General features: G+C 34.5%; 5 protein-coding genes and 1 long non-coding RNA gene across 11 annotated transcripts; 2 read left to right on the top strand and 4 right to left on the bottom strand.

Annotated features, from left to right (window-relative positions):
• Window positions 1–599: 599 nt before the first annotated feature.
• On the top strand, window positions 600–2590 carry LOC120259590 (LOB domain-containing protein 6-like). Its single transcript, XM_039267226.1, has 2 exons — window positions 600–1003; window positions 2097–2590. The coding sequence occupies exons 1-2, from the start codon at window positions 608–610 to the stop codon at window positions 2568–2570; spliced, it is 870 nt and encodes a 289-aa protein (XP_039123160.1). The 5' UTR covers window positions 600–607; the 3' UTR covers window positions 2571–2590.
• A 3532-nt stretch (window positions 2591–6122) lies between these two features.
• LOC120257898 (ent-kaurene oxidase 2) lies at window positions 6123–9899 on the bottom strand. 3 transcript variants are annotated; one of them, XM_039265190.1, is made up of 8 exons: window positions 9731–9899; window positions 8459–8619; window positions 7861–8022; window positions 7595–7735; window positions 7260–7514; window positions 6989–7150; window positions 6720–6914; window positions 6123–6632 (listed from the first exon to the last, which is right to left on the bottom strand). In XM_039265190.1, the coding sequence occupies exons 1-8, from the start codon at window positions 9858–9860 to the stop codon at window positions 6285–6287; spliced, it is 1554 nt and encodes a 517-aa protein (XP_039121124.1). In that variant the 5' UTR covers window positions 9861–9899; the 3' UTR covers window positions 6123–6284. The 3 variants fall into 3 exon arrangements, with proteins under 3 accessions (XP_039121124.1, XP_039121126.1, XP_039121125.1); XM_039265192.1 differs by lacking the exon at window positions 9731–9899 and adding an exon at window positions 9072–9310; XM_039265191.1 differs by lacking the exon at window positions 7861–8022.
• A 1552-nt stretch (window positions 9900–11451) lies between these two features.
• LOC120258018 lies at window positions 11452–13741 on the bottom strand. 2 transcript variants are annotated; one of them, XR_005535940.1, is made up of 2 exons: window positions 13639–13739; window positions 11452–12026 (listed from the first exon to the last, which is right to left on the bottom strand). XR_005535940.1 is itself a non-coding variant. In XM_039265354.1 (2 exons), the coding sequence occupies exons 1-2, from the start codon at window positions 13709–13711 to the stop codon at window positions 11819–11821; spliced, it is 276 nt and encodes a 91-aa protein (XP_039121288.1). In that variant the 5' UTR covers window positions 13712–13741; the 3' UTR covers window positions 11452–11818. The 2 variants fall into 2 exon arrangements, 1 of the variants encoding a protein (XP_039121288.1); XM_039265354.1 differs by having other exon boundaries at window positions 11452–12021; window positions 13639–13741.
• Window positions 13742–15291: 1550 nt separating this feature from the next.
• On the top strand, window positions 15292–17486 carry LOC120259389 (putative transcription factor bHLH041). The gene is made up of 4 exons (XM_039266981.1): window positions 15292–15546; window positions 15633–16181; window positions 16268–16657; window positions 17098–17486. Exons 1-4 carry the CDS (start codon window positions 15406–15408, stop codon window positions 17224–17226), a joined length of 1209 nt encoding a protein of 402 aa, XP_039122915.1. The 5' UTR covers window positions 15292–15405; the 3' UTR covers window positions 17227–17486.
• LOC120259390 lies at window positions 16457–20958 on the bottom strand. 2 transcript variants are annotated; one of them, XR_005536100.1, is made up of 6 exons: window positions 20118–20958; window positions 19970–20030; window positions 19542–19739; window positions 19104–19262; window positions 18843–18948; window positions 16457–16555 (listed from the first exon to the last, which is right to left on the bottom strand). It is a non-coding gene; the product is annotated as an uncharacterized LOC120259390 (long non-coding RNA). The 2 variants fall into 2 exon arrangements; XR_005536101.1 differs by having other exon boundaries at window positions 19104–19253.
• A 1436-nt stretch (window positions 20959–22394) lies between these two features.
• LOC120258115 (uncharacterized protein At4g29660) lies at window positions 22395–24164 on the bottom strand. 2 transcript variants are annotated; one of them, XM_039265463.1, is made up of 3 exons: window positions 24010–24164; window positions 23596–23786; window positions 22395–22671 (listed from the first exon to the last, which is right to left on the bottom strand). In XM_039265463.1, exons 2-3 carry the CDS (start codon window positions 23776–23778, stop codon window positions 22561–22563), a joined length of 294 nt encoding a protein of 97 aa, XP_039121397.1. In that variant the 5' UTR covers window positions 23779–23786; window positions 24010–24164; the 3' UTR covers window positions 22395–22560. The 2 variants fall into 2 exon arrangements, with proteins under 2 accessions (XP_039121397.1, XP_039121398.1); XM_039265464.1 differs by having other exon boundaries at window positions 23596–23780; window positions 24010–24125.
• Between the last annotated feature and the right edge of the window lie 171 nt (window positions 24165–24335).

Here is a 24335-nt window from a genome sequence, read left to right as displayed (position 1 = left end):
AGAACAGTGGGATGTAGGTTATAACCCCTCCATGTCGATCATGGGCTATATATATATATATATATAATTATTAAATAAAATTTGAAATAAATTGAGATCTATTTAGATAATTTTTTTAAATTGCATAAACTAAACATTTTAATTTAGAATTTGTTTTTTGCTTTTTTAAGACTACTTTGATTGCAGAAAAATGAAGGATTATTAATTCGCTCTCACAATATTGATCACCAATCGAGAGATCAAGGGATTAAGTGTCAATCCTTGTTATGATATTAGTCAGTGAGCACGTGTCCATCTTATAAAATAGAATGGAAAATAAAAAAAAGATTGAAAGAACAAAAAAAAAATACACTCCAGTAAATCTTATCATATCTATGTCCATGATCGGCAAAATTTTAATTTAAACTTTTGAAATTACTTAATATAAGAGATATATAATTTTAAATCACATTGTTCAAACTCATACCAGTAGATAAGATTTTCTTTTCCAAGAATTCCACTATAAAAATATCCAATAAAGGAACCATATATCTTTGCTCCATCATCATCATCATTATGATCAAATCCCTATTAATTAATTAATTAATTCCCCAGTTATTAGCCAACCATGGCTGATGACAGCAGCAGCAGCAGCAGCAGCAGCAGCAGAAGAGATTCAAGGGCTGCATGCGCGGCGTGCAATTACCTCCGCATGAGATGCAACTCCGACTGCCCATTGGCCCGTTACTTCCCGGCCAATCGCTCCAGTGAAGTCATTTTGGTTGATCGGCACGTTGGCTTGGCACGGTTCGTAGAGTTAGTCAATCAGATGCGGCCGGAGTTGAGGGATCAGATGGCGGAGAGTCTGATCTCCAAAGCAAAGGCTCGGCGGAGAGATCCGGTCCATGCCGCCGCCGACATTGCCCAACACTTGCTTGCCAAGACTGAAGCCACAAAGAAGGAGCTTGAAAGCGTTCGCCAGCACCTCAACCACCTTCGAGCCCAACAATCGCCAACCTCCTCGGTATGATTCCAATTATTATTATTATTATTATTATTATTATTAACAAATGTTACAAGTGCGCCTCTATAAGGTGGTGTCAGGAGAGAGATAGGTACGGTGATTTGATGATGATTTAAAAATTTATTAATTCAGCTAAAAATCACATGAAGCGATTAGAGTTTTATCTTGTATATATCGAGAAGATATTTTAGAAATTAGATCTGATTAATAAATCTTCTATCATGCAACTCTAGAAGAGAAGAAAACGACATCATCTCACAAGAAATCCATAAATAATACTATCGTTCATATATTCGATCATAGGTTTGCTAATTTATCATCATTGTAACATTCCATTACATCAAGTAGTTATTACTCTCTCCGTTTCTTTTTTATTTGTCGTAGTTAACCAAATATCATGTATTAAGAAGTTTAATTATTTCACAAAATTTTATAAAAAATTAATTATTTTTTCAAAATCACCCTTAATTTCTACCTTCACAATTTTCTCTTTTATTTAATTTCAACAATGAAATGTTAAGAGTAATTTTAGAAAAAAAAAATAATAAATATTTGTTGATGTTAGAAAATAATATATATATATATATATGAGAAATAAAAAAAATAATGGAGGGAGTATATATTATTATTATTTACTAAGTTTTGTTAGTTTAATTTTATGATTTTTTTTTTATTATATAAGTTATTTTACGCGCCACGATTCGCGCGTGAATATTTAAAATAGCCGCGCACAACTTTATCCTATCTAAAAATAAATAAATAATAATTATATTTTTGTAGTTATTATTTTTCAACTTGTCAAATAAAAAATGATTCCCACGACGACTTTGACACGTGTGACTTCTTCATCTTATTTAAAATTAAATAAATAATTATTATGTATTTGTATTTATTAATTTTTCTTTTCTAATTTCTCAAATTAAAACCAATAAATACTAGAGATATGTTATATCATTTGAAATAAAATTTGTTACAGTAGTATTTCATTGCCGATGGCTCCAGTAGTATATAACAATTCATTTCAAATATAAATTACTTTTACAAAATTCAGTGCTGTAATTTACTGTTTTTACTTTTTCTTTTCATTATGTAGATCACTAGTCCTCATCAAATGGCAATTGCACTAGCAAAGGGAGTATTCATAAATGATCAACTCATTGCTGGCGTAGGAGTCATACTGTTCCATTCAACTGGCAAATGTTCACTTTCATGTTTAGTGAGAACATACTCTTCACTTGAAACTGAACTAGTTGCCATTATACATGCAATGCAACTTGGACTTCAATATGGATCAACTCAGCTCACTGTCTTCTCCAATTGCGCGGAGGCGGTCGCAATCTATAACGGTGAACATGAAGGTCCCAGTGAGCTTCAAAGGTTGGTTGTTGTCCACCGTGACTCGCTCTCCTCTATTCACCATTATAAGGTTTCCACTTGTGAAGAGATATACATGCCTGAAGTGTGGCAATTGGCAAATTTAGCTCCTCAATGTGGATCATCACAGAGATGGGAGACGCCCATCTTTCCAAATGTGGCACAAGTTATTCGTATTGAAGATATGGATTAAAGACATTAATGATTTGTAGAATTTAGGCTCTTTTAAGATATATAGTATTTTTACAAGTGCATTGTTTAATATTAGCTATCTTATTTTTTAACTTTATGTCTCACTTGAACATGACTTGAAATCAGTCATTAGTCAGTTTGTTTTTGGTGTTTTTGGTAAGATCTTTGAAACTATTCAGTCTCCATTCTGCAAAGTATCACAATTTCTGATTAATTCTCATTGAAACGATAGAGTTTTTTATTTTTTATTTTTTTTTTATTTTTTTTATGGGTAATAGGCGACAAGCGCCCTCCATTTAAAAGATTTTTTAAGAGACAGACAGATATCTCATGGTTTGAGTTGTCTATAATCTAAACTATTTGTAAAAAAGTACCTAAATACTAGTCCCCATAAAATGGCAATTGCACTGGCAAAGGAAACCTTCACAAATTATCAACGCATTGCTGGCGTAGGTTCACTATCATGTTTAGTGAGGACATTCTCTTCACTTGAAACTGAACTAGTTGCTATTATACATGCAATGCAACTCGGACTTCAACATGGATCAACTCAGCTCACTGTCTTCTCCCATTGCGCGGAGGCGGTCGCAATATATAACGGCGAACATTAAGGTCCTAGTGAGTTTCAACGGTTGGTTGTTGTCCACCGTGACTCGCTCTCATCTATTCACCATTATAAGGTTTCCACTTGTGAAGAGATATACATGCCTGAAGTGTGGCAATTGGCAAATTTAGCTCCTCAATGTGGATCATCACAGAGATGGGAAACACCCATCTTTCCAAATGTGGCACAAGTTATATGGATTAAAGACATTGATGATTTGTAGAATTTAGGCTCTTTTAAGATTTATAGTATTTTTACAAGTGCATTGTTTAATATTAGCTATCTTATTTTTTAACTTTCTGTCTCACTTGAACATGACTTGAAATCAGTCATTAGTCAGTTTGTTTTTGGTGTTTTTTGGTAAGATCTTTGAAACTATTCAGTCTCCATTCTGCAAAGTATCACAATTTCTGATTAATTCTAATTGAAAGGATAGAGTTTTTTATTTTTTATTTATTTTATTTTTTTTATGGGTAATAGGCGACAAGCACCCTCCATTTAAAAGATTTTTTAAGAGACAGACAGATATCTCATGGTTTGAGTTGTCTATAATCTAAACTATTTGTAAAAAAGTACCTAAATACTAGTCCCAATAAAATGGCAATTGCACTAGCAAAGGAAACCTTCACAAATTATCAACGCATTGCTGGCGTAGGTTCACTATCATGTTTAGTGAGGACATTCTCTTCACTTGAAACTGAACTAGTTGCCATTATACATGCAATGCAACTCGTACTTCAACATGGATCAACTCTGCTCACTGTCTTCTCCAATTGCGCGGAGGCAGTCGCAATCTATAACGGCGAACATGAAGGTCCCAGTGAGCTTCAAAAGTTGGTTGTTGTCCACCGTGACTCGCTCTCCTCTATTCACCATTATAAGGTTTCCACTTGTGAAGAGATATACATGCCTGAAGTGTGGCAATTGGCAAATTTAGCTCCTCAATGTGGATCATCACAGAGATGGGAGACGCCCATCTTTCCAAATGTGGCACAAGTTATTCGTATTGAAGATATGGATTAAAGACATTAATGATTTGTAGAATTTAGGCTCTTTTAAGATATATAGTATTTTTACAAGTGCATTGTTTAATATTAGCTATCTTATTTTTTAACTTTCTGTCTCACTTGAACATGACTTGAAATCAGTCATTAGTCAGTTTGTTTTTGGTAAGATCTTTGAAACTATTCAGTCTCCATTCTGCAAAGTATCACAATTTCTGATTAATTCTCTTTGAAAGGATAAAGTTTTTTTTAATTTTATTTTGTGGCTAGGTGACAAGCGCCTTCTATTTAAATGATTGTTTAAGGGACAGACAGATACCTCATGGTTTGAGTTGTAAAAAGGTACCAAAATACTAGTCCCATCAAATGGCAATTGCACTATCAAAAGGAGCCTTTACAAATGATCAACACATTGCTGGCGTAGGAGTCATACTGTTCCATTCAACTGGCAAATGTTCACTTTCATATTTAGTGAGGACATACTCTTCACTTGAAACTGAACTAGTTGCCATTATACATGCAATGCAATTCGGACTTCAATATGGATCAACTCAGCTCATTGTCTTCTCCCATTGCGCGGAGGCGGTCGCAATCTATAACGGCGATCATGAGGTTCCTAGTGAGCTTCAAAGGCTGGTTGTTGTCCACCATGACTCGCTCTCATCTATTCACTATTATAAGGTTTCCACTTGTGAAAGAGATATACATGTCTGAAGTGTAGCAATTGGCAAATTTAGATCCTCAATGTGGATCATCACAAAGATGGGTGACACCCATCTTTCCAAATGTGGCACAAGTTACTAGTATTGAGGATATGGATTAAAGATGTTGATGATTTGTGGAGTTCAGGCTCTTGTGAGATTCATAGTATTCTTACAAGTGCATTGTTTAATATTAGCTTTGTTATTTCTTAATTTTCTATCTCACCTGAATATGACTTGAAGTCAGTCACTAGTCAGTCTATTTTTGGTGTTTTAGTAAGATCTTTGAAACTATTCAGTCTCTATTCTGCAAAGTATCACAATTTCTGATTAATTCTCAATGAAAGGACAGAGTTTTTTTTAATGACTAATAGGTGATAAACACCTCTCATTTAAAGGACAGACAAGTTAATTTAAACTTGAATTTAATTTTTTGCCCTTATTTATATTACTAAAAGATCAAGAACCATTCAAATCTACTTTCAATTATAACTTGAATGGTCTTAAATACTATACAAATAGATTTAAATGGTTTCTATTAATTTTAATTTAGTTAACTTCTCACAAACCTGGGATGTTTTACATGCTAATCTATATGATACATTTATTTTAAACATGTAATCTTTTGTCTTAAAGCAGTTGGAGTATTTGCTTTTGTATGTCATGTATTCATGGATATTATCACATTTGGAGGTTTTCAGAGGAATATTAACAACAAAAAACAAAAAGATAAAATCATTTAAAAAAAAAATTATTTCAGTGAGGAGATGGCAGAATGGCACCTGTTTGCAATAATACATTGTGGATAATACAACAAGAGTACACAAATGTCCATTTTGTATCTATCCATCATGGAATTATTTCCCATTTATTCACCAACGTTCAGTTTGCGAAAGCAAATAAATAAAATAAAAAATTAAGAAAACAAAGTTTACTTTCGTCTATAGCACACAACATGGACAATAAAAATAAAAACTCATTATCTTTTAGTAACTTGACTTCTGAGTCTAAAGCTTAATCAGTAGTCCGAGATAACTGAAATGATAAGAGATAATTCAAGCTTTAAAGCTATCAACAAGTTAGCAAATTTCATTGATTTTTATGCAATTTTTCTTAATAAAGTACACTTTAAAACAAAAATAGTTGTTTATGGTAGTTATACTTATACCTTTCCTGTGAGACAGAGCATCAGCAATGCAGACAAATGTATGAAGTTTTGGTATATTGAAGACAACAATTCCCAATTGAGAATTCAAAGAGCAATTTGCACATCTATTTATTTGACAAGAAGTAAATTCATACAAAGCTAGCACAAAACAGTGACAGTTTTGCATGATACAAAGAGAAATCACAAAAGCAACATATGGAAAAGCAGAAAGAACACAGATGAAGCATTGATGCTAATTTCATGCTAGCTGGGTAGATTGGTGTGCCGAAACATTCGTTTCTCTAGGTGTAATATAAGCTTGCATGGGATGAAGTTTGTGAGTAGTGAGTTGAACTGTGTCCATACTCTCTTCTTCGCCTTCTTTCAGTCTCCAGTGGAATTCCTGCACTAGTCTTCCAATGACTCTGCAAGCAATTAGCATTGCCTGCAATGATCCTGCACACACCCTCTTCCCAGCTCCAAAGGCCATTGTCTTGTACATATCCATTTGCTCGAAGTTACCTGATAGGAATCTCTCCGGCTTCCATTTATTAGGTTCATCCCAGACATTTTTACTCATGTTGCATGCATATAAGTTGATGGCAATCTGTAGCATTCACGGTCAATTACAGATCAAAATTCAATCATCGTAGATATCACTGGTGGACAAATAAATTTGGACAAGAGTGCTCACCTCTGTTCCAGATGGTATGTCATATCCTCCTAGTTGAGTGTCCTCATGTGTAATTCTAGGAGGAATCAAAGGAACAGGAGTATGGTATCGCAAGGTTTCATGAAATACGGAATTCAAGTATGGCATCAGTGACAAATGTTCTTCAGTGATCTTCTCAGATCCACATATCTCTTGGATTTCTTGATAAAGACGATCCTGTGTATGTTCATGTTCAATAAGCAAAGAGTCAAACAAATATATATGCAAGTAAAAACTAAGTTGAAAGATACCTGACACAATGGATTCTTAGCTAGTTCATACAAAGCCCATTCAGTAGTGACCAAAGTTGTATCAGAGGTTTCAATTATCGATTCCCATACCAATATTATTAGTTGTTCCTCACTCAGTGTGCTCTCCTCCGACAATAGGTAGTCTAGATAGCATTCAATATTCTATAAAAAAAATAGAGGCAGTTTTTAGAAATAATAAGAATCTGGACTTTCAAGAGAGAGATTATAGTGATAGGAACAACAAAAAGTTTCTGGAATCAGCATTTCTCACCTCTCCCCGGGAAATGCGTTTCTTTTGCTCCATGATGAGGGCCTTTGTCAATGCCCTTCGGCGAGTTGCCATGTTTTGAATTTTCATTTCCATGCTTTTGTTAGGAACCCATTTCATATATGGGAAGAAATCCCTCCAATCAACCTCAATTGCTCCCATCATTGGGTCGACTACTGATATTTCAAACATTTCTTTCTTCGATATTTCCTTCCCCAATTCCTCCACATAAATGGAATCGATGTCCTTGCCAATAGCCTGGAAATTATCAGTGTAAATACAAGGTGTTCAGTTTCACATCTGATACACAATTCAAAATATTTGCAAATGAGGCTTACTTGTTTTATGGCTACCCTGAAAAGCTCAGGCTTGAATGCTTCTCTGAGGTTCACAGCACGGTTAGGGTCTTCCTTGATCTCAGCAAACAATGTATTTAAGGTATTCTCTACCATGATATCTCTGTGAATACGATTTCGTTTCTGATAGACAATTGTAAATAATGGTTTAGAAATGAACATGTTAAGAACAAATGATTTGCCTAGTCATGCTTCAATGGATTATATGCAGATGCTTAAGAGGAGATAAGCCATTAGCATTTCCGAACCTGAGCTGCAGTCCCTAAAACACTAGCAAGTACATAACGCTTAACCATTTTGTGGTACTCATCATAGTCACTCATGGCAACTAGAGATTTATTGGATGTAAGCACTTGCAATGCTTTCGAGAGCTTCCTTGTTGATATGGATGAGAACTTAGTTACCATGGCCTGTAAAACGTAAAAACTCAGTGCTAGTATGGCTTCTAGTCATTCTGTGACAGTTTTTTGGGAAAAAAAAAAAGAAGAAAAAAATGAAATGCTAAAGCCACGCGAAAAATATCAATAATTCTGCTGAGAAGATTCATAATATTTGTTAAAGAGAGTTGTTCATTTACTCATGCATATCTCCATCATTCAATCATTCACAACCAACCAATTCAAACATACCCTTAAAGTAGCTTATTTTGTGGAAATTAATCCTATATATATCATCCATTCATCAGAAATGATTTGCAATTCAAACAGCATAAATTTGATAAGAATTAGCATTCATGAGAGAGAGAGAGAGAGAGAGAGAGAGAGAGAGAGAGAGAGAGAGAGAGAGAGACTACAACAAGGTTTAGATCATGAATAAGAAAATTTAGGGAGGACAAAAAGAATCTACCTCTTTAACAACTTCAATGGAATTCAAGACCACCATCATGTTAGATCCCAATTTGATTGAATATATTGGTCCATAAACTTCTGCCCACTTAGCAAATGTCTGATGAGGTTTCTTAGCCTTCAACTGAAGCAAATTCCCAATCAAAGGCCATCCAGGAACAGCTGCAGAGAAAATAATGAAATTGTATAGAACTTTATATCTAACTCTGCAAGTGTATTGTGTGTGTGTGTGCATGTGCTTGAACAACCCCTAAAACACTTCTTTTATTATTATTATTTTAATTAAGAATAGGCATGCATCAAACTTGGAATTTGAAATCTAATTCTAAAAACCAAAACTAAAACTTTGGGTCTCAACTTTTTTTTTGTAGAAGCTTGATCAAACATGCTCTGTGCAATGAGTGGGAATTGTTTGAGTCCATTTTTGTGCAAATCAGATAGATCTATCTAATTCATAACTTAATTATACAATTGAATTTTCAAATTAGACCTAAGCCAGGTTCTAATGTAAGAATCCCAGAAATTCTTGGTTTGTTTGGATTGAGAATGCAGAAAATGAAATTTATAAGCAAGTCAAAGTGAACAAAGAAAAAGAATTTCCCTTTTCTCTTTACCTTTGATCACTTTCGATCACTTTCTTCCTTGTCTTTTCCTACACTTTTCACTTAATCCAATCACAGACTTATAGAGAAACAGATATACGAATTGATCGATAGAGATGGAAATAGATGGAGAAAACGGAAAAGGAAGGAAAGCAGAGAAAAAGGGCAAAGCGACTATGTAAGGGAGCTGGAAAAAGCCATGAACTTTCCATTGTTTGCAGTTCAATGATGGAAGAAAAAGCGAACACACACACACACACACACACACACACACAAAGAGAGAGAAATAGGATCCAAATTGTTGAACAAGACCTAAACTTGAAACTTCTTGGAGTGTAATAGAAGAGGAAAGAGAAGAGCACACTCACAAACAGAGGAATCAAGTACAAATCCACTTTCCACTGTTTTGAGTTCAATAGAATAATAATAACAAGAAGAAAAAGAGACACAAATAGGATCCAAATGTACGCATTTGGCCACAGCCTTGGGAATTGATACAAAGAAATGCATGTTAACACTAACAGAGCAAAATAATAAAAAAAACATAGAAAAAAATAAGGAAAAAAAGATCAAAAAGATAAAGGGAGGTGGAAAAGCCATCAACTTTCCATTACTCAGAGCTTAATAGAAGAAAATGAAGAAGAAGAAGAAGAGAGGGATAGAAAGAGTACCTGGAGGAAGGTTAGAAGGTTGTTTCCTATCAATGAGAAGCTTGCCGACGGCCGGAGCAGCGACAAGGCCAACAGCAAGAGCTGCTAGAGCCCCAGCCGGGACACTCTGAAGGTAAAGGATGACATCCATCTCTCTCTCTCTCTCTCTCTCTCTATCTCTCTCTCTGAGTCTCTGTGCTTGATTCGAGTGCTCTGTTTCAATTGATATATATATATATATATATAGGAATAGGAGAAAAGGAAAGGCCCATGCCCACAACTGCATTCATTCATTCATCACCATTCCCTTTTTTTCATGCACATCCCCCGTAAAACTTATAATTAAATATTTGATCAAAGGCATCACTCTTCGAGCTTTTCCCTTTATGTATAATATTTGTATGACATGTTAACACATATTAATTTGTATAACATATCCATTTTACAATGAGTTTGTGTCGGCAGTTGTATAGGAAATTTTTTGTTTTTATTTTTATGAAGTGGTGTTGAAGACATTAAAACTTGAAAACCAAATGATGCAATTATGAGTATTTGTGAGGACATATGTGCAAAATAATATTATAATAGATAATTTTGGAAAGACGACGAAATGGTATCGGTTTTGTGTTTATGCCTTCTGGCTAATAAAACAGAACACAAACATGTCCATTTGTATACCTGATTTTACATGGAATCTAAATCCTTTTGTCCACTCTTTTAATGAGCATTGGTGAGAGAGAAGGAAAAAAAATAAGAAAGATATGTTATAAAACACTACTTCCTTTCATCGTAACATTGATACATTGTTACTGTAACAGACTGAGTAAATGTGAGAGGTCAAAGGTTAACTCTTTTCCCCTGGTGCATGATTGAAGTATATTGAGTTGGTGTGATAGTTTGCCTATTTTATAAAAAAAAATAATATTCACATCAAAATTTAAACGAATTGAAAGAATTGTGGGCTAACCCAACGGTAACTATCTGTGGTTGTGATTGAAAATTTTTGAGTTTGAACTTCTCAAATTACAAGTGTTGTGTGTAAGTATTACTTTTCGTTCTCTTCTTCATAGTTGTATAAGGGGATTATCTCTAAAAGACCAGTTAAGTCACCGTAACAGGTGCATCTCGTCGTTTGACGATTTTGTAAAAAAAAAACATATACAAAATAAGTTGGAGGTTTGTGTGGTGGTTTGTGCATTATATCTATGCTAGTTTTCTTTATGCTAGTTTTCGGTTAATCAAAGCAGATAAAACGAGTTGGAGGTTTACAATTTTTTTTTAAAATTATATAAAATGACTATGCCTTTTTAATACTAATATTTAATGAAGCTCTATTATTTTATATTGAGTAATCACAAGGCAGCCTGGTGCAATAGAAGCAAGCATTGACACTGCAACATAGACCAGATTGTCACAATAAGAATACCATGCCACCTCAATGTTGTTGTTGCTACACATTGAGGTGGCATGGTATTTCTTGCTTTTTCTTCAGCTACTTGTAGCTCTTTTTGCGAAAAAACAACATACACTGGTCATATTTTTATTCTAAATTCAGCCCAAACCCAAACTATGCATCAACTTTAGTATGATACTGTATTAACCTTTTTTAAGCTCATACAACCAAATACTGCACTAACATCAGTTTAAAACAATCCAGATTGGTATAAAATTATCAGTATTTTTCCCCTTTCATGTTTGGAAGAGTACAAATTCTTAAAGATACAAAACTAAACCAATGGATATGAATACAACACCAAGACAGTACTCCAAAAAGATTGTGAGATTAACCAGTTCAGAAGAAAGTATCAAATATAGTCACCAACATATGTCATAATTACAGATGGCAGTATAAGGATCTCAAAACAGAGGGTGATAATGAAAATTAGGGATCTCAACCAGATCACCTGCCTAATCCTGATTTATATATTAAAAGGGAAATAGTCCTGAATACATCGGGAAGCCATCCGGATTTCTTTTATCGAAATATAGCAGATAATTCAAAGATTTTTTTTTTTCCCTGCATTCTAATTACTTCTTGTAACTCAGAAAAGCCAAATAAAATTATGGCAATAGTTCTTGCAGAAACCATTGACACTAAGCGCTAACTTATCACTTTGAGACATTCTGGGAAGTGCTCTTTCCTTCTGGATTTGTTCCTGAAACAGCAGCAGTTGCAGCTGCTGTCATGGCAGCTGCAGCAGCACCCACCTTGACACCTCCTGCAGCTTTCACTGCCGCGCCCACTTTTGCAAATGCAGCTATGCCACCCACGAGGACAGCCCTCAAAGCCACCATTGGTCTTAACTCCATTACTTCCCTAAGCAAAAAAGTAATAGCATTAAAATAACTATTTTGATCAGAGACAACAGAGTGAGCTCTGGGAAATCTGGCTCATAAGAATACTGTCTAAATCAAATTCACAGAGAATAAAGCAATCAATCCTTGCAGGAACTCATTATCACAAGGTTCATGATGTAGTTTTCTGTAATGCCTTGGTTTGTAGACAGCTTATGAGTAACTTCGACTCATTGAACAATCTAACTAGTATAACCTTTGATACCTATCTTGTTAGCCACAAGATAACAAGGGTGTCTCAAATGAACATGTATACATGACAACCACATCCAACTACTGAGACAAAATGACTAATTACCAAAAATTATATGTCAGACTCTTATATGGCATTAAAACAATACCACTTTTATATCATCAGCATAATCATCTAGACTTTATTCCAAGAAGAATTCTTCATGAGGTATGTACGAGTGTATATAATAGTATTCAACATGTCTCATATCATCAGAGTTTGAAATCTGCTAAATGAATCACTCACTATGGAAATTCTAAACTATGAATGAACAAATATGTTGTGCCATGATACTAGGGATGGTTACAAATGCAATGAAATTCAACTCACAATTAACATCATATAAATAGCTACTTATGTCAACAGCTAGATTCAGCCAATTAAGAACTTAACTGCATTATTTTTATAACTAGGAACTAAGAATTCACCATCACATATATCTCTCATAATAGTTCAGCAAACTCAAATAATATTCACTAACAAGGCTATGACAGTCTTAAAATATAAATAGGCTGTACTTATATTAGGACGGGCGTCCATGTTTTTAACAATCAATAGGTATCATATCATATGTATTAGCCCATCCTCAACGTTCAAAGATGTAACTTATAGTCCATTCTTTACAGTAAAACACAACCATCAGTTGGAATGGATTTAGCATAATAAAATCTAAAATGGATAACCAAACTCTTTTTTGGTCTGTCCACTGTTTTTGTTTCTTTTATACAGATGAATTCATCCTCACACAACCCTTCTCACATTCTCTTTTGCTTCAGAGTTACGGAAGCAATTCCCTTGATGTGTTCAGCACACATTATGATGCTAATTTAATCTTGGTTCATACCAACCAAGCTACAACAACAGCGAATCATCCATGCATTCCTTCATGTTTCAAAAACAAATACCCAGAAATCCTATGCATCCTCAAATCAAATCTTTCACCAAGATCCTTAACTACCGCATTGTTTCCACAATTAAATTTCATAACTTTCAAACAAAATTAGCAAATCAAGCGCAGAATCAAGTCTAGTTTTTGCAAAACGAAATCCCCTCCTTGCATTGCTACCTTGATATCCTCCACAGATGCCACCATTGAAACACAAACCAAAATTTCCACAGTCCAACACACCGATAATCAAAAAACCAACATGAAATGTCATTTGGTGTTCAATTTGGATGATTAGGGTTTCAAATAAAAAAAATTCTATCAGGATTCAGCAACGAGCTAGGGTTACAACCGAAAATTAAACAAAAATAAAACAATAAACCATTCCAATCCAAGGAATCAATCTCAATTAAAACAAACACAAAGGGATCAAAAGGATCGAAAATTCTATCAAACCTTGGATTGAAGAACGAATGCGGAGAAGAGTGAGAACTTCGCGTCTTTTTAGATCGACCAATACTAAAAACATAGCGTTAAAAAATATATTGGACTTTTTGCGCAGAAGCCCCAACAATTTATTGAATTTTCTATATTCAATGTAACCACTCTTGTCAAATATTGTTATTTGTTAATAGATGTTAATTTAATAATAGGCGTAAAATTAAATTTTAAAAACTATATTTTCCAAAACATATATATATAAATAGCGGTGCTATTTTTAGCTAATAGATTTACCGAATAGGTTTTTCGAATAACGTCGATGCCCAACTTGTCATCCACATCTTCATCCACGTCATTATTTTTTATATATAAATTTCAAATTTGAACCTTATAAATTCTTAAATACTTAAAATTAAAAAAAAATTATAAAACTATATCTAAAATTATAAACCTAAATACTACAAAATCTATACCCTAAAAATTTAAAAATTTAAACCTTAAATAATAAATACTAAACCCTAAACTCTAAGTCCTCAACCTTAAACCCTAAAACCTATGCCCTAAACCCTAAACAAGATATCACAAACCCCCTGCGGGAGTTTGTGATTTCCAGTTTAGATTTTAGAGAGGGGTTTTCGGTTTATCATTTAATCTTTTACGATTAAATGTTTAAATTTAGGATTTAAATAATAAAAAAAATTATTTTTTCTAAAAAAAAAATAAAGAAAGAAAAATACGTCATTTCATTCAGAAAACCTATTCGGAAAATCTATTCGGTAATGATATATCATTACTCATATATAAATCCTTTGAGAAAAATACGTGATGATAGTAATATAATTATAATAAAATATAATTTCCTTTTTCAAAAAAAAATATAATATAAATTTTTTTTCTTATCAATCCAGACTATGTGTTTGATTTATCCCAAAATATTTTTTAAATTTATCTCCTGGTTAAAAATGATTGATGAAAAATAAATATATATTTTTTTTATTAATAATTTTTTTTAAACGTTCACTGAACAAACTGGCTAAGTTAAAAATTTTTGATCAATTTATAATTTTGAATTATGGGATAATTATTAAATTGATCGGCTCTATGAAAAATTCCAAACTTACCACTTTGGGCAAATGAGAGATTAAGGGGTAAGTTGCTCTTACAAGTTGAGTTAAAGTGTGAGTGATTTATCTATTTAAAAAAAAAAAAAATCCAAACTTCTTTGTTTAATAATAATGGATCAAAATTTTGACCCTTAATATAAATTTTGATCCTTGTTTAGTCTAATTATAGGATTGGGTTACCTACACATGTAGAAGAACATTTCTCGCTCATATATACTGCGTTACTCATAAAATTATTCTGAATAATCTTGTAAAATTGACATTATTAACATTTATGATTATATATTGGTATTCACATTCTTTCATATATATATATATATATATATATTACCAGAAGCTGGAGGAGCCAATAATAGAAAAAAAAAAAAAGATTTTAATCATTGGGTTAAAATAACAATATTGGTGTATCGTGTTCCCAAATTATTAATTAGTCTCTAAAAGAACCATTTCTTTAGAACAAACACTCAAAAATATCTATAATTCAAAGACAAGCGAAAATTAAGAAATTTTTAAGGGGTAATTTTTATCATCATAATTTATCCAACTAAAGGCCAAGTCCACACGTCAACCCTTGTGAGCATGGACCTGGAATTTTCATAGTTTGAACACCATTTAATTGCTATTTTCTAAACAACAACTTGCATATAATAATGCAGACATGACAATCAAACAGGGTATAAAACAATTTGTTACCTTGTCCAAATTGATCACAAAAGCATCAATGGATGAGTGGTTCTTTGATTCTGATCTTACTTACAATGGAGGATTACCTTGGTGGGAACCTGAAGGATCAAATGAGGTCAAGTAGTTCCCAAGTGTTTGTCCAATAATTTCTCTTCTTGTTCCAATGGATGATCTTCATTTGATTGCATTCTTGATGTGCAGATAACCAGGGAGATGGATGTGATGCAATTCTTTTCTGAAGATTTGTCGGAATTTGATAACAATGGCAACTCTTCTTCGGCGTCATCTTTGCCATCTCTGTCAACAGGTAGCTCAGAGCCTAGACGGCAATGGAGCATTCAACTGCCAGATGGAAGCGAGGATGAGGTACTTACAAGAGCAATGGTGGCTGTTATCAGTTCGGCTTCTCCTTCTTCCTGTTCTTCTTCTTCTACTTCTTCTTTGTCATCACCATCAATGCAGTCTTTGATAGACAAGACAAGAAACTATGGTCAATTCACTTCATTCAGGATTTACAGTCCAATTTTAGCTTCAGCTTCAGCAGTGAATTGTGATCCTAAGACCAATCTTCACAGCCAGAAGATGATTAAGAAATCCATCACCATGCTGCAAAGAATTAATAAGATGAGAAATCAAGAACCTGCACTGACAAGCAACCAAGTAAGCCACATGATATCAGAGAGAAGACGGAGAGAGAAGCTCAACGGAAGCTTTGATCAACTCAGATCACTTCTTCCTCCAGGTTCCAAGGTATGCAATGCAAGTTAGCATTCAAGTTCATTTAAGGTGCCAATATTTGTAGTCTTCAACAAGAATTTCTGTTTACTTTTCATCAGAAGGACAGGGCGACGGTGCTTATGAAGACAAAGGATTACTTGAAGACCTTGAAAGATCAAATCTCTGAACTCCAGCTGGAGAACAGAATGTTAGAGATGAAACTCAAATGTCCAGCCACTGATGAAATTAATGAACAGCATTTGAAGGCTTCCAATTTTAGATCGACGTTAAGAGTTGAAATCATTAAGGCGTCTGCGCCATCATCAGAAGTTCAGCAAATCAGTCTGAGGCTAACAGCGAATGTGAATTCTGCTCTCATAGACCTTGTCCTCCATGTACTTGAATGCCTGAAAGAGATGAGAGTTTTAGCATTGGTGTCAGTGGATGGGAATATACACACAGCACAAATGAACTTGCATGCTAGAGCTACTATTGAATTCCAGATCAAGGTAAGCATCGAGCAAGAAAAACTGCATAGTTTGTTCTTTTTCCTCATGAAAAAAATATCAATTGCGTTACGTTCATAAATAGTATAACTAAATCAGCTATTGTTGTGAAAGAATACAATCAGAGAGCAATGTCCTCAAAGAACAACATAAGGGAATGTTTTGTTGTTAGGTGTTTTGGCTCCCCTGGTGAATCCAAAACTATGATTAGTAGTTACACAGTGGATTAATTAAACACCACAAACCATGCCCACCGAGTTAGAACTTGAAGTCCGAGTAATTTGTCAAGAGTTGAGACTATCACCCCTTGTATGTTGGATATATCAAATACAAAGACAAACATCACCAGATAGTCATGCTCTTGAGTTCTATTTCACATAGCTGTTAAAGAAACACCGCCATTGTTTTTGATTAGGAGAGATTATCTTCTCTATTGAATGCAGGCATGCGATTGGTACGAAGAGTTGTTCAAGGAAGCAATGACCAGATCTATCAAACGTGTTGCACGGCTGGAGTTGGTAAACTTTGAAGGTTTGTACTCTGGAGATGGCCAATTGATTCATGGAGTTTAAACCGCTTGACGAGGACTGATGGTTGAAGTTTAAATGCAGAAACTTTCAATGACATGTGTTTCTCTTCAACTTTTGAGCTGAAAACTAAATACCGGAGACAATAAAATAACCTTGGCTAGTATCATACATAGTGTTTAACAAGGGCATGGTGTCTCAAATCTCATTTCAGAACCTATATGTGTATGCACTTAGTTTGTTCATAAATTAATATATCGATATGGCAGGTCCTGCTGTACTCCAAGATCTCATTTTAACTTTTATTTTCGAAGCTGGTTGATGAGACGAATAAAATAATGAATACTCTGATCCAGAATATGAACTTCTATTTATAGACGGAAGAGAATAACAACTCAAAAATAAAGTTTTCTTGGCAGAATTATTCATACATTCATACCACACTTTGATAGTTTTATCATTTTACGAAATATCCTTATCATATTAACATTGTCATGAATACATGCCCATATGTCTGGATGAAAAGCATAGCTGCAATGTGACCACAACTATTTTATCAATTTTCCAACCATGTTCCATACAGTCAAGTCAAGATGTTCTTTCTCATTTGTCTGTATGTGTCATCAACATTAATCACATTGATACAATCATATTGACACTATGTCTTATTAGCGGGGCTTGTATAAGTCAAGAAATTCTTTTTCATTTGTCAGTATTTGTAACCGACCATATTCCATACCATCAAATTTAATTCCTACCTATCAGTAGCATGTACCATGTTGAAAAAAGGTTTATGATTTGTTAAGCCAAACTTTCTTAAACAGAACTTCTAGGATAATTTATTATCATGGAAGACATACAACTAATAAAAGCTTTATTAGTTCTTCTTTAGATTTTGAGAACTAGATTTCAACAGGAAAAAGAAAAAGCTTTTTCTCATGTTCCATTTATTAAAACAAACGGCACATGTAAAGTTCGTCCTCTGTAGCTTCCCATTTTGCATTGAGTTACTATTGTCATCTAAGAAGTAGCAGATTTAGGCAGGGGTTGGACACGGATGTGGAGGCCATTCTAGAAGTCAATGTAAGGAGAGACATAGGGACATCAGATTCATCAAATGGAGTCAAAGAATAAGTGAGGACAAGGTGGTGGAGAAAGAAGCTAGCCATCAAATGGCCAAAAAGCCTGATCCAGGGCATAGTCTTTGTCCTCCTTCAAATGGCATGAAATTCTTCCCTGAGCCAGCCTCCTCCTTCTGTACTTATTAGATCAATTCAAGCAGTTCTCCTCCAACAATTACTTATCAAAATTTTGCCAATAAATCTTTGCACATAATGAAATAAATTTCCCTTACAAATCCACAAATCTTCAATTTTCACTTCTATCCACCAGTCTGCATCAGCTAGCTTTTGTTGTACGTGGTACTTCAATGTAACTATGTAAGCCTTCTTTAGTGCAGCTAACTTAACTAACCAGGTTGTCTCTGATAAAATTGTTTCTGCCTTTCCTCATCCTGAGAGGTTTGGATGCAAATTTCATGGTTTGTCTAAATCCAACCAATCTAGCTAATTGACTTAAGGTGAGATTTTTTCTAATACATAGGTGCAATTGGGAATTGACTAATTATCTCATTAGAAAGCTTAAGTAAAGGAACCAACTACCATCTCCAAGGATCAAACTTGAAGGGATCTGGATAGAGAGAGGAGTCCAAATGAACAGCAGCATTGAACACTGGAGGGACCTTCCACCCTTTAGGAAAATCATATCCTTAAACAAAGAAACCATGAAGAGATGTTAGCATAGGCGGAGAGTGAGAATCTGATCTTATACATATCCTGAATAAATGCAAGCATATCTTGATGTCTCCAAGAACATCTCGGGTTATTATCACCAAATATGCAAATCCAAGGTGAAGGCCCTACCTTTGTACTGAAAAGGCTTGATGACTTGACGATGAACAAACTTCACTATGTTCCCTATGCGAAGCCCTTCATTGATGAGGCACCGAGTGAAGCGCATTTCTTGTAATCATCACTTCCTAACCTCTCACCACCTACTTTCCGCAATGATTTCTGTTCATCCTATGCAGTGGTAAAATAATTTGAAGTATTGCAATGCCAATATATTACCTTTAAAAGACTATACAGATTTAGAATAAAGTGCAGCATATGCCCCTAAATAAAGATAAGTGTTCCAGTATAGTGCTTTTGGACTGATAGAAAGTGGTTAACTTTTGTCCTTCTTTTCCACTCTTTTCTTAGCTCAGCAAATGGACCCATTTTTTTAGTTCAAAGACCAATCCTACAATAGATTTATACATAATAATCATATATATATATATATATATATATAAAGCTTACCTTGAGAGCATTCAGTGCCTTTGGGTTGTCGGAGAGAAACATCACAATGATCGATATCAGGCTAGATGTGGTTTCATACCCTCCAAACAGGATATCGACAACCAAGCTATGTCTCTCCTCCATTGATAGATCCTTGTGAGCTAGCAATATGTCTAGAAAGTCCATCCTTTCTTCAATAACTATGTGTACACGTTTCTCCTGCCGATATATAAGTGAACTGATAATTGCCTTCACTTGGCGATTTGCCTATTCAATAATGTATAAATGCATATACCATAACAATTGAAAATACCTATTGGAGTTATCTAGCCCAGTTCTAACAATTTTAAAAAATTTCTTGTATTTCTTTGGCATAAGGGGTACCAGGGAGTAAATAGGCAGGGAAACAACCGCTTGCATAAAGTTTACGAAGTTTTTCAGAAGCTCACCAGTCACTGGATGCTCTGGTTCCAGGTTAAGTGTCTGTTTGACTGTCACACAGAAAGCAAACTGCAACATTCGAATAGCATACACAGTTTATAGCTAATTATCAATAGATCAAGAATGAAAAATAACAAGATCATTAAAGGTAAGTACCTTACGAGCCTCATCAAACAAGGACAAAGTTTTCTTGATCTTCCATGAGTTCAAGACTTGGAGAGCAACTTGTTCGATGTCTGAGAGGCTAGAGATCTGAGTTTTCATGGCAGTGAAGAAGGAAAGCGACACAGCTCAGAGACGTCTGTGGGAAGCTCCAGTCTGGCCAAGAAGAGTGAGGTCTTCTAATACACCATGAATGCTCTAGGAATAACATCTTACAACCGGTCTATCCTCATTGTTGAGAATGAACTGGTTGAACTCATCATCGCATGAAACCACCATTGGATGCGCAAAGAGATGTGATTGAAAGATGTTTCCATAGCTATCTCAAAATCAAAAGCAGAAAGTGACAGAATATGATCAGAATAATAATCCGTACATTTGATCATATGGCATACCGCTGAATGTTGTCTTCAAGGAACTGGCCTCTCGAGGAGGAGACATGCGGAGAAATGAAGGACAGCGTCTGGCTGATGAACAGGAACCAACCAAAGCATCCAGGAGGACGCTTAGAGCTATTAGCATGCAAGAAGAAATGGTGGAAAAGAAAGAAGAGGAAGAAGAGAGTTAGGAGAAGCATTGACAGGATGAGAAGCATGGTGCCGCTGTAAATGTAGACATATGGTACCCTTGCCAAAAATAGGAAGAGGGAGGGTTCATTAAAACAATGATAAGATGTTGATCTGGCACAGATATAGTGTCATAATACACAAGTAGAGTTGGAAGTGAAGATATGATGCTAATCTAGTTTATATATAGTGCCATAAAGAGCAAATCTTGAATATTCCAAGTCAACAAGTGATCAGGAGATAAGAATCACAGTTTTAGTCAATGATATCACTAGATGACTTGGCTAGTAAAGGCAGAAATGTTGCAATTACATTGGGGGTTTATATGGTGATACGTAGCAGGGCTGAAAAGATTCATTACAGCAATGCTTGGTTTAGATGCAATTAAAAAGAGAGATATAAAACTATAATTGAATGCATAAAGAATGATCCAATAAACATGGAGGTGCACAAATATATAAAAAAAATGTCAGTATCCAGTCTGTTTATGAGAAAATGGAAGTTTGCGTATTCATATCAAAAACAGCAAATGAATTTAAGTTTTATCTGTATACATATGCATGCACCCAGCAAAATAGCTTTATTACACAGATGCTCTCTGTAAAGTATGTAATTACATTAAATAGCTTACCAACCTAATAATTGAAAATGGAATTTAGGAGTTTGCTCCTCCTTGTTACTAACAGAATCATAATGTGGCCCACACACAAATGGAAAGCATACATAACCAAAAGCACACATATGGGGAACAAATTCGACAATGTCTTACCACTCCCCACATTTCCATTACTACTGAAACATTCAATAAAGCATACATATGCTGAGGGACATAAATGCAAGCATACAGATTTTTCTTAGAGTATAGACGCAATAAAAAAACTCTAAAGGATATTAGTATAATTCAGTTACTCGACAAGGGTATAGATGATACAAAAGACTAAGAAGCCATCAAATACTCATAAAAACAATAAGAAAGTAGAATTTTTTGTTTTGAATTCATCCCAAAAACTATACTAGGACAACCATAATGTGTTGGATTGACATTTTGATTGCAGAATAATATACAAAATTTCAACTACTAGTAACTTGTCAAAGAAAACTAATCAAATTTAATAATAAAGGGTTATTAAGGTTATTATTGAAGGAAGCTACTCCAATCATGAAGATTTTACGGTAGAGAAAAGCCATATAATGTTGATCTTTAATACATGTTGGTTTTCGTAGATAGTTTGATTAGGTTATTCTTTTAGCATAGATTCTATTAAGGCATTATAAACATGTCAATTGTATATATATTGTAATGAGAGAGAGAGAAAACCTATTGCCACAGCATTGGTGTTTCCACAGTTCACCTCTCTGTTATTCATTGTTCTGGTATTTTTGAAATTCTTGTTTTGTATTTTTCTTTTTTCTGTTAATATTATCACTAAAAGTAATCGATTTTATTCCAAGAGAAAAGTACAAGTAAATTCCTACATCAAGAAATGCTTCAAACGTTATAATCAATTTTCTAATGTTGGTTGAATCCATCAATACTAAAAGCACAACACATACATAAAAAAAATGTTGTAAACTATAGTTTGGCTTCAAAATTATTAGAGTTTGTGATCTCTCACATCAACTGGAACTTAAAACTATTCTTGTCAGATAATTATACTCATGTTATGTTGAACAGGGAAGAAGCAAAAGTGCAGAATCTCATACATAAACTAAAATTAAGATAGTATGCTATATATAAGCCATGGCCATCCATCTTTTACAACTTTATTCAAAGAAAATTCAAGTCTCTTGACAAGTTTACCAGATCATAAAATATGGCAAAGCCCTCCCTAAAACAATTCACATGCAATTCTTATCTGCCAGTCATCCTTCTACTGATTGGGAGGCAAGACAGAACCCCTGTTTATTTTCCAAGGACCCCAATAAAACTTTGGCCTCATGATTGGCACTGCTTCCCCAGGATGATCCTCCCAGTACTTTTCCTGCTTGCATAAAGAATCACAACTCTGTTCAAAGCCTCTGTTAATCCAACCACACATTAATGGTCATGTATGTATACATGACGCTTAAGCAACGGCAAATATATGCACAAGGAAAGCAAGGGGGAGTTCAAAAGCTTCGTGTTAAGGGGCTACATCCGTTTCTCGGTGGAAAGTATTTGTTGCAGATAACAAAAACAATCTGGCTGTGAAATCTAGTGTTCTGTCATTCAAAAATACTATTCATTTGCAGCACCTTAAGCGAATAGTAGCAAGTGATGAGAGATCCACCAGATGGCAGATTGATCATTTGTTATCTTGGATGTTAATTATCCATGTAAAGGAATAGTGTGTAACCACTAACCAAGCTCTTATGTCCACTCTCCAATGAAGAAAAACTAGAAAAACATGGTTCTATCATTGAGTGGAAAAATAATCAGAATTTATTCCCACAAATGTATGCAGCAGGTACAAACAAATCACACATGGAAAGCTTCAGGCTTTCTTTGATAGAGAAAATACAAGTCATTAAAAATTCTAAGTTTCATTTTGAACAATTTGATAATTAAATTTATAAAATAAAATGACATCAATCAATCATCCTACAAAAAAATACATAACAATAATTATATCTAAAAATGGGGGATCAACAAGTTTCCCAGAATTGAAGAGACGCGTTGTAACAGAAATCAAATTTCAGAGAATTCTGTGAATGAATTAAAATTATAAGGACAATAACATATCTCAATTTCATATTTCACCTTCTGCATGTTGCTTTTTTTTCTTAAAAAAATGTTGACATGGATTATATGAACTAAAGATTTAAATAAAGCAGCATGAAATTAAATTTGTAAATAAAACCAAGCCTAAAAAAACAAGGATTTTCTTTATCTATTTTTCCAAGAAAAAAAAAAAAAGGAAAGGGACCTTGTAGAGTTGCTCTGTGAGAGCCGAGCCAATGACGCCAGTGTAGAACGCAGCGATATAGATGGAGACGAGAGGGGTAAAGGACCGGGGACGTCGGTAGGGCTCAATCATATCCCAGAGAACCGTCTTCTCCCACCGATTGTACACATGATCGGCATACATTCTCCATAGCCTGCTCGTCATCTCTATGCCTTCAAAACACCACGATGTCATGAATCCAAATACTATTCCAATCCAATACAAAAATTTGATTAAAAAATTCTCCAAAAACATTCGAATATGATCTCAAACAAACAATAGAATCAGGAACCACAACGAAAAAATAAAATAAAATAAATCAAATCAAAGAATCAGCATTGCTTCAAGAATCTAACAAAAACCACCAAGGGTTTTCACTTAGCATTTAAAAATTACCAGCAATTAGTAGCTGGATGGAGAGCGAGAGCTGGGAACCGGGAAGCGGACGCGGTAGTGGCGGCGGTGTTGGTGGCCGCCGGCGAGAATGGCTCCTCTTCACCGTGAAGAGAAAGAAGGGGGCTGCTGAGATGCAGGGTTTTAAGCCAAGCGAGGGATCATTTTCACACACAACCCTATAAAATATAAAATTATAAAGAAACCTTTATATAGTTACAAAAACCTTACAAATAAGCCCTTGTGATTAGGGATGGCAACGGGTAAAGTATGCCAAAACCCTTACCCGTACTCGTAACCCCTACCCCATACCCGTACCTTTACCCTTA

The sequence above is a fragment of the Dioscorea cayenensis genome, chromosome 4, assembly GCF_009730915.1.
Source record: "Dioscorea cayenensis subsp. rotundata cultivar TDr96_F1 chromosome 4, TDr96_F1_v2_PseudoChromosome.rev07_lg8_w22 25.fasta, whole genome shotgun sequence".
NCBI classification, from domain to species: Eukaryota; Viridiplantae; Streptophyta; class Magnoliopsida; order Dioscoreales; family Dioscoreaceae; genus Dioscorea; species Dioscorea cayenensis.
The sequence above is the reverse complement of the archived record's forward strand: the minus strand, read 5'-3'. Positions and strand labels throughout refer to the sequence as shown.